Source organism: Microtus ochrogaster, unplaced genomic scaffold (assembly GCF_000317375.1).
Source record: "Microtus ochrogaster isolate Prairie Vole_2 unplaced genomic scaffold, MicOch1.0 UNK89, whole genome shotgun sequence".
Classification (NCBI taxonomy): Eukaryota; Metazoa; Chordata; class Mammalia; order Rodentia; family Cricetidae; genus Microtus; species Microtus ochrogaster.
In genome coordinates this window covers 60,635-70,818 of record NW_004949187.1, presented here as the reverse complement: position 1 = coordinate 70,818, position 10,184 = coordinate 60,635, and the positions used below count along the sequence as shown (strand labels likewise).

At 45.3% G+C, this 10,184-nt stretch overlaps 1 protein-coding gene across 3 annotated transcripts in view; it reads right to left on the bottom strand.

Annotated features, from left to right (window-relative positions):
* Positions 1-781: 781 nt before the first annotated feature.
* Ints10 (integrator complex subunit 10) overlaps positions 782-10,184 on the bottom strand; it is a 29,747-nt gene continuing 20,344 nt past the window's right edge. Inside the window, exons 14-19 of one of the 3 annotated variants that reach the window (XM_026777888.1) lie at positions 8,620-8,699; positions 7,158-7,320; positions 5,988-6,081; positions 3,984-4,061; positions 3,122-3,199; positions 782-1,159 (exon numbers count right to left, since the gene is read on the bottom strand). In XM_026777888.1, coding sequence (XP_026633689.1) covers positions 1,003-1,159; positions 3,122-3,199; positions 3,984-4,061; positions 5,988-6,081; positions 7,158-7,320; positions 8,620-8,699 — 650 coding nt within the window. In that variant the 3' untranslated portion in view covers positions 782-1,002. The remainder of the gene's footprint in view (positions 1,160-3,121; positions 3,200-3,983; positions 4,062-5,987; positions 6,082-7,157; positions 7,321-8,619; positions 8,700-10,184) is intronic. The other 2 variants (XM_005370882.3, XM_005370883.3) reach the window with 2 other exon arrangements.

The following is a 10,184-nucleotide window of genomic DNA, read 5'->3' as shown; positions in this document are numbered from 1 at the left end:
ATAATAAAAAAAGAGAAAACTCTACTGACAGTCTGTGAACAATCACTTTAAAATGTATGAAACTCCAAATTAACATGGAGTTAGGACCAGTTTGAACAAAATGAATGACCTTTGGGTGATACTATTCAAACCATGACAGTTGATTTAGCCAAAAAATCCCTTACACCTAAGGTCTATGCCTAAGTAGGTTACATCAAGACCTAAAGGATACACAGAATGACCTTGGGAAGAAATAAAAATGCCAATCCTTAGAAAATACCTGCAAAACAACCTAGTCCGTGGCAGTATACAGCACCCAGGAAATGTAATTCTGGTTACGGTGCGTCCGTGTACATGTGTGTGCATGCGTATATTTGTCTGTCTGTGTTTGCACATGTGCGTGATCACATAAGCAAGTACAGGACAGGCGGGGTGCAGGTGACTGCCCCGGGCCACACTGACCTCCTGAGGCCTCAGGGAGCCCTGCCCCTTTGCTGGTTCCCCTATTTCCTCCCTAGCTTTTCAGAGACTCTGGAGCATGGTGCCTTTAGTGGACTCTCAGCAGGGCTAGCACAGGCTCAAGTCCAACTGTGCACAAAATGAAAGGTCAAACATTATCATGATATGGAATACTTACCAAAGTAATCAATGAAAACACACCTGAGGTCACAGAAGACATATTTCATCATGTAAGTATATAATAAAATTCATTCCCCCATTCAGTTGTTTTGGATTTTTGGGCCCTTGCTGTATGCTTATAAAAATAAGATAAACGTACCATACTTAAAACTGAAAAAAAAAGTTTTCTTAAAATGTCAAATTTTAGGACTTTTATTTACAAAATGGATTGACTCTTGTTTTATACAAATCAAAAAAACCTAAACTTTTAAAAATAGAAAAAACTTCCCACACTCTTGGGACCGACTTTTATGCAACCAAGCGAGTTAGAACTCGGTGTCTGCTTCTTATCAGTCCTGGTCAGGCAGACTGGTCACAGCTGAGCAGAGGGCGGCCAAAGGTCTGTCAGGTCAGGGTCTGAAGGAGCAAGATCTTCTCATTAATGCAGAAACGGTGCAGGACCACCATCAGGTTCTCACCGCAGCGGGAGACCTGGCGCTCCATGGCCAGGCGGAAGTCCTCCTTGACGCCTTTGGTGATGCCTCGAGTGACTGTGTGGTGCCTGAGGTCAGCGACAGGGAAACAGAAGGAGACCACGGTTAGAGCAGCAGCACAGCCCAGTGCTACCTGGGTAGGAACCAACCTGCCTCACAGCTAAGTGAAGTCACACATTTACACCAAATTTATAAAGAAAAGCGTAACCAGATACCGACTCCTGTCCATCCTTCTCAGTCTCACACTAGGAAGACAGCTCTCCTGCCCTAGCCTGGGGCATTTTATACAGCCAGTGTCACCTGCTTCACCTCTCAACTCCTGAAGCTCACACAACTCAGTGCCTCGGGTGCTTTAGGTTCCATTCTCACTGGCCTCACTGTGCTGGAGGCCAGGCCACAGACACCAGAGAGAACAGCAGGAGGAGGGACCGCGTCCTAGTCACCAAGGCGCTCTCTGGCAGGGCCTTGGTCCACACAGCTGCTGGGGTGCCGAGTCAGGCCTCTCTCGGCAGACCCTTGAGTGCTGTGTTCTTGCAGGAAAAGCAGGGGCCCTGGGGCCCCGAGACAGAACCGTGTCACAGGTTGGAAAGGCAGACCCACTGCCTGTGAGGTTCTCTGAAGAGCAGAGCCTTCCAGGTGCTTGTTCGTCTGTGGGTGGTTAGTGGGAGCAAAAGCCAAGAGGTGTCTAACTGTGCCCCAAGAGCCGTGCGTTAGGACGGGAAAGGACAAACAGAATCCCATAAAGTGAGGACAACAAAATGAACAGAGGAAAAGAAAAGTCAGCAAAACTCAGTGGACTCAACCACAAACAGGAGTTTTGGCTGCTAGTTTGGTAACGTAACAGTTTTAGACAAACGAAACCCATCTGTTCCCCACCCCATGCCCTGACTCCTCCAAGTGACACGGTTTTCAAGTAGTGAGAATCAGGCTGTGGCTATCACCCTGAACGCTTCTGCCTCTACAGCACGTTATTGCGTAGGAAGTGAGCAGAATGGCAACACCGCCGTGCAGGCTTGTTTAGACCGGGGAAGACAGCGCTGCAACAGCCCACGTCACTTAAAGGCTTTATAGGAGGCAGCAGAGACGTGGGAAAACAGGTCTGCATGGGTTGGTGAGGCTGAGGGTCTGGGTCCTCCTGGGCACAAACAGGTGCACACGGTTTTATGTTCCCTTGCGATACATCTATTCTGGGTCCCTGGGCTGCAACCCAAAACTAGACAAGTTACATGCAACTACAGGCCATATTTCAGAAGACAAATTCTCCCCTAATACTACTAAAGACACAATTAACTGTAACACTCTGCTTGGCAGAGGACCATTTCTATACATTGACAGATGCACAACAATTATGTATGCATAAGAGCCTCTATGCAAGTCTGGATGATGTCAACTACAGTCAGGCTCCACACAGCAATGGGCTGCATTGGTCTCCTACAGCCTGGGTACACAGCAGCTTGGTTTGAGTCAGTGCAATAGTATGGTGCATGACAGGTGTGTTGCTGGTGTTACGTGGCACATGGCTGGAGATATGGCTTAAGAGGATGGCATCATTTTAACTTATTAAATACTGCCCATTCAGAAAGGTAAGGTCTGAGACAAAGCGCCTGCTTTAAGGCAGGGAAAGCTGTGTGAAAATCTGTTTAGAGCAAAAAAGTCCCGATTATTATATGGAAATCCACAATAAAATCTGCTTGTGGTACATGTATGTCAACGTATTTAAATACTCATGACTCAGAACCTTGGATTTCCTCTGGACTCACTTAGCTAATGCAGTTTAGCAAACTTGTTTCTCCCCCCCAGATCCATAATGATTTTTAAATTTAACACAAACACACTGGCAACTCATGGAAAAAAAACTTAAAAATGTTACAATATTTACAACCAGATGGTTTGCCAAGGAATGCAGAACAAATTAAAAACGAATAAATAAAGCATGAAAAAGAGCACCGAGGGACAAAGAGCTGGAAACCATGGGCGGGAAAACATGTTGACAGACAGCACACTATGAGCAGGTGTTTTCCACTTGGTACCTGTCAGCAGTCTGTATGCTGGGCTGAAGCACAGGTAAGAATTCCTGCTGCAGTAACCCCATGGGAGGGCTAGAAGGCCTTTAAAAAACAGCAAACAGCGGCATTCAAACACCCACACCAGCTCACCCTGCACCGCAAAAACAACACTGCGGAGAAGATACACAGGACTGGAAAGCGGACTGCACAGAAACTTTAACCTCCACAACCCCTGGCCGTGCTGTGTCTTCAGGGGACTGGGAGAGGCTGAGGGCCCCACTGCACCCGCTGCTGGTGCCAGTCTAGAGGCATCTTGGCTCCTGGTCCCAGAGCTCTTCCCACTTGTGACTTGGAGTAAACAGGGCATCAGCGAGGAAGAGGGAGACGAGATGGTAGTGGGAGGGAATATCTGAGAAGACAGGACTCAAAACCCAGCCTCCTTCACTCACTCTTCTCACGCCCACACCGGTCCCAGAAATACACCTGGGACACTGGCTAGCCACCTTAGCAGGACCGAAGCACCAAACTGAGAGGTGCTTCAAAGAGGACCCAGAAGGGCTGGTAATATTTTCAATAAAGAAAGGGTGTTTGAGATTTGGGGGAAAAACAAGGCTGGGGGCCATGGTCTTGCAGAATTCTGTAATGAAGATTTAACACATTAGCTGGTGATCACTCAGATTTTTTCCCTTTGATTCAGTCTAATGCAGCTATGGTACTAAGGATATCAGCATAAAAACGTTCTCTCATTTAGCACATGTCAGAACAACATACCTATATAACAAACCAAGAACTTATGCCTCCTTTGGCCTGGCACCAGGTGCCCCGTGTTTGTACTGTACCTGCTTGCATCCGAGAGGCTACAACTAGGACGGACTCACAACCTTACCCCAAGGGGAGGAGAGGCACACTGCTCACAACATCTCTGCCACTCATCTGGAGGGACCACCCAAAAGGTCTGCAATGGCTTCAGAGAATTTGTTTGGAACCCAAGGGAAAAGGAATATAGATAGTTTTATTCAAGAGTCTAATCACACCTCAGTCAGTCAAAGCTCTGTCTTATGCAGTTAGATTCTCTTGGCATCATTTAGAGATAGGTTATCTGAAATACAGATTTCAAATCCATGGTGAGACCCTTACAGAGAACATTCCTACAAGGTCAGGTCACTAGGTAACAAACCCTAATCCTTTTTCCAGGTTGAATCAACTGTGGGTTTTTAGGAGGCTTGTCTTCTAAAGAAAGTTCAAGGAAGTTATGGTTAGGTTGATCAAGGAGGGAGATCCCTGGAAAGCAGGACAGACGCCTCCTTGGGCAAGCAGCCTCCTCCAGTGTCAACAGCACTGGAACGGACAGGTCCTCACTTTAACTCCGAGTCCTCGGGACATGTGCAGGTTAGCACTGTTCAAGTCAAGACAACACGGGCAAAGAAGAAGGGCCCACTCTCAGTGACTGGAGCCATTCCTTCAAGCTGCCACAGACAGCCAAGAATTCTCTAAGTCATGGGGCGATCCTCTGCAGACGGAGCCCTCTGTAGGAAGAGTCTGACTCTAAAACCATATGACAATTTGAATGGTGAGCTTTTGATGAATTAAAAGCTTTCTTAAAGATGTTTCCATAATCAATTTTTGAACCTAGAAGTCCCTAAAGAAAACAGTTTACCTGGGTTTCCATATATAGAAGTAATCTATTCTCACACATGGTTAATGACACTTGGAATCATGCAGTTAATATTCCCCATGACTTTGGCTCATCATCAAAGTAGTCGATGGAGAAGGGGAGAAGACAGTGTCTGGGGCTTCCTGACTAAGCGCTCTACAAAGGGCCTCATTCACTCCTAAACATCACCTCAGTTCCCTGCTGGAAATGTTGAAGACATACAATATCACTTTCAAGATGGGGAGAGGATCTTCTGTTCTTTAGGGAAGATTCCACTGGGCCCTACTCTTGGTAAGGTATAATGAGGAAGGAACGCCCACCATGGGCCAAATTCCTGAGTTACAGAAACCCAACAGAAGCATTTCTTACCTCGCTCCTCCAACACCCCTAGACTCTACAAAGACAAAGTGAGGACCATGGCTTTCAATAACTAAGACTTGCTTCTGCCCAAACTGAGGGCTAAATGAGGTTTCCAGTCTCAGCCATGGACCCCCTGCTCCGGGCTCGGTCCCTTGGCTTCACTCTGACACTGACCTACAGACACACTGAATATGCAGGAAGCCAGGAGGAAGGGTACACACTGCACATGGCGCTTAGAGGAGAGAGGATCTATTAGCCAAACTGCAATGAGGCCGAGGATAGAAGCGAGATTTATGAGCTATTTAAAAATCATGGATGGCCACTAGGTATTCTCATCTGAGACAACGCGTGCTTTCTGCAGTGTCCTGGTTAGGGCACACCTGGGCTCAAACGCCTGCACAATCAGTTTTTGGGGCAGGTATTTTAGAGGCACTAGAACCAGCTCGTTCACTTTGTGCTGTGTAAGCCACAGAGCTTGGAAGGGCTTCAGACACAGTTATAAAGGAAACCTGCAGACCCATCCAGTACCATGTTAGGCATGGCTGTGTTCATTTAAAACCATTTTATGTCTAACCAGAAGTGAATACCAAATCTCGGAAAGGAAAAGGCATTATAGAAAAATCTCTAGTAAAAAATTTCAAAAGTAACAAAAATATCCCCATTTAAGCAGTGGTTTTGTGCCCCCCACCCAGGAAATGTAGCTAAGAAGCACAAGTCTCTAAAAGACACCTAGAATCATGTGAGCCCTCAAAAACAGAGACCAGTACTGAATTCCTCTCCATTAAACTTCTGAAAGGTACAGAAACTTACAAATAAGTCATGCAAGCACATGAAAGGGAGCACGCAGCTTCAAAGAACAAAAGATCGTCTGCTTACTTGATCAGCATTCCTTGATTTGGGAGTAACTCCAGATGAATCTTCCCTCCTTCCTGGGTCCTTAAATAAGCAAATTCCTCCAGCATGTCAATGTCTTCGGCCACATTCAGGTCAACCAACAAGGAACAAGCTGCCCCGGTCTCCCAGGGAAGGAACAGGTTCTCAGCAGACGAGGAAGCTGCTGTTGTCCTCCAACTAACAACCACAGTCAGTTCTTGACAGGTGCCGGTTTTCACAGTAACCAAACGGCCCTATGAAAAGAGCTCTTGGCACAAGTTCTGCCGGGGGGGCTGGCTGTGTAACTCAGTGCCATCAATCTCCAGACCCTATCGGACTAAAAAGCATTAGCACATGGCTTTCCTATGGAGATATTAAAACAGGTTCTACATGGCCATATGAGAAATTTCTTATCAAGAAATCAGGGATAGTAGGGGTGGGGAGGATGGTCTGGCTGACAGGCTATGTATGAGTCATAAGAAAAAAGATTTCTTCAGACTCAGCAGATAAGGTCTTTCAGATGCTTCAAGAAAGGAAGTGCCTGAGAGCCCAGAAAATCCCATGTGAAATATTAGATGGTGCATTCTTCTGGGGGGAAAGTTATATAACTTTCATTAATCTTTTAAAAAATTCACTGCTCAGGCACTGGGACATATGTAGCACAGGGAATGGACTCTGAGAAACGGTGAAATGAAAGCAGCCAAACCAGGGTGTCCCCTCAATTCAAAGGTGGTCTTCCCTCATGGACAGCTCCCAGAGTTGCTCTGCCTCTTCAGCATACCCTTTGGTAGCTGTTCTGGCGCAGGCCCAGTGCTAAGAACTGACCCCAGGGGCAGCCTATGTCCAAGGAGAGGCCACAGGGGACACTTTTTCCACAGATGAAGGCCAAGGAACTATTGCAGGCTTTGCTAAACCAACTGCCCTTGGCTTGCTAGGAACCTGTAGGCTATTCTGACTGTAAGCTTCTTGGCTGTCTTCTTGAACTTAGCTAGAACGACAGTCCCAATTCCCTGAACTCTATCTTTGAAACGTCACTGGCTTTCACCAAGCAACTGCCACGGCCCCATTTCGAATCCCCACTCCTCCTCCTTTCCCACACTTGGTTAAAGCAGTGTCTGTACTGACGGGCTCACACAGTATGATGGCCTTGTGATTAATGCAGACAAAGGATACTGGTAACATAGCTGAAGAAGTTCTCATACTGGAAATTTCCCTGCTGGCAGATCTTACTGATGGCTTTCAGGAAGAGGTTCTCTCCCCGTGGCCACTCCTGCTGGAGCAGTACAATTACATGGCCCAGTGCCATGTCATCTCTGTTGTCTGTAAAAGCTCTCAGCTGTAAGACAAAATTTCATGTAGAAAAACAAATCTAGGACATCTAGGGCACACCAAATATCCCTTCCTAAAGGAGCTCCATATGTCAGTATAGGCTACAAATCATTACTGTTAAGATGACAAAACTGTTGCTGACAGTTCTAAGGAGGGTGGATTTAAAGGAGGCCTCAGGTTCCCTCTGTGGGCTCGGCACATGAGGCTGACACATCTTTAAACCGAAGTTGGACATGAACAGGTGAGGTGAACTGGGAGTTTCTGAGCTTGAGAATCAGGGATAAAGTTGAGTATTGCTACATAGTGAAGAGAATAAACAGCAACTTTTGTTATTGGTTTTTCTTGTTCTACTTATCTAAAACAGGGTCTCGGGAATCACAGGCTCACCCTACAATTGTTAGATAGCTGAGGATATTCGTGATCTTCCTACCTACCCCTCCCAAGTGCTGGGATTATAGGTATGTCTCACCATGCCCAGTCTATGCCGTGCTGGGAATTGAAACCAGGGTTCATGGGTGCTGGGCAAGCACCCTATCAATTCAGTCATCTTCTCAACCTTAGAGATATCTTTTAGGAAACAACTGTAAGTGGAAAGATGGGCAGGAAGCTATAACAAAATGCTTGAGATGGGGCTGGGAAGAAGGAAAGATAGCATGCAATAAGGTGTGAACTGCAGAAAAGGCCAAGGTTTAGTTTGAAATGGACAGCTGCAAAACACCACACTTCAGCCGGCTTTTGTGCCCCCAGCTGCTCTAGTGATTAAGTCAGTGTGGGACTACTGCATAAAGTGTAAGCAGCATTGCTACCCTTGGCACACCAGCCTAGTGAGGCTCTATTCCACTGCAGCCAAGGTCTGTGTGTCTTCAAGAGTCTTGGAAGCTTCCAGTGCTCCTGGGCCTTTGCTGGTGCTGACCCTCATGTCTAAAAGAATTAACTCCTCATACATCTCTGACCCTAAAATATATTTATATTACCTTCTTCTGTAGCTAATACATTCTAACACATACAATGTCAAAATTGTTTACTGTACACCAACCATAGCAGGCAAGGGAATTTGTCTGTCTGCTCTACTACTTACTACCCATACCCTTCTCAAGGATGGGGTTTATTTCCTACTCACCTTTGCCTAGTGCAGTTTAAAGGAAAAAAAAAAAAGCCAAAAGAACACTTGTTATTTCCTAGGGCACGAAATTTTCCCACCTGCCTGGTAAAGTACAAAACAGCTATAAACAAAGCTTAGTCGTGCCAGCTTACCAAGACAGACTTCAAAGGCAATGCGTTTCTGCTATTTCCATTTTAAGCTCACCTTAAAGCACGCTAGCATCAAGTGCAGGCAGTAGGGCATGATAGCCTTACTGGTACAGGGCAGCAGCTTCAGATCCAAACCTAGCAGAAGGCCAAACTGTTAGCGAATGCTACCGTCACAGAGAACAGCGCTGACAAACCAACGTGCCACTCACTCCCTCAGTAAGATAAACAGCAGCTACAGAACTCGCAACACAGCACAATTATATTCTGTGATGATGACACTGATTTTTGGTCTCAAGATTTCATTTCTCAATTTTCTTTCCTATCCTACTAAATAATTATTATAAAATATTTCAGATATGTCGAACATTACACAGAGGGAATCTCACAAACCCAATGTGCATGTCATTCAGCTTCTGTGTGTCTAAGTATCTAGCCTGTATGTACACATGGGCATCACGTGTGTGAGTGCCTGTAGAGGTAAGAAGAAGGTCTCAGATCCCTTGCATTGGAGTTACAGATATATAAGTTGATGTATGGGTTTTGGGAACCTAACTCGGGTCGTCTGCAAGGGCACCATGTGTTCTTTACTGCTGAGCTACCTCTCAGCCCCGTCTTTTGGTATTACAAAATGCTAACAACTGGCTTTAATTTTTAAAGATTTAAATTACCACAAAACCAGTAGAAGCTTCTTCTTCTTTTTTAAATTCAAGACAGGGTTTTTCAGTAGCTTTGGAGCCTATCCTGGAAGCTAGCTCTTGTAGATTAGGTTGGCCTTGAACTCACAGAGATCTGCCTGCCTCTGTCTCCCCTCCCTCAAGTGCTGGGATTAAAGGCATGCACCACCACCACCTCGGGCCCAGAAGAAGCTCCTTATAGTGTCTTAATGTTATCCTCTTCTCCTGCCCCAGGGCAGACATAATTCTGAGTGTGGTGATGGTCACTCCCATGCAATCTGCATGCGTCTGCCACAGGTGTTTGTATTTACAAACACCACACAGGAATGTCTGGCAAGTTTTCAGTCTACTAAGTAACATGGTGTCAAAACATATATATCTTCTGTAAACTGACTTTTTTACTCCACCTTCTGTGTTTCAGGTTTGTCATAATACATGTAGTGGTGGACAAGGAATTTCCAGGATTATGTGGTATTCTATTGTTTACCTACACACACACATACATGCATGCATACATACATACATATATACATGAATAAACACACACACGACTTTACATACACACACATGCATGCATACATACATAAACACATGAATAAACACACACGTGACTTTACATACACACACAGACATGCATGCATACATACATAAATACATGAATAAACACATATATGTGACTTTACACACACATGCATGCATACATACATAAATACATGAATAAACACACACGCGACTTTACATACACACATGCATGCATACATGCATGCATGAATAAACACACACACGTGACTTTACATACACACATACATGCATGCATACATACATGAATAAACACACACGTGACTTTACATACACACATGCATGCATACATACATAAATAAATACATGAATAAACACACACGCGCGACTTTACACACACATGCATGCATACATAAATACATGAATA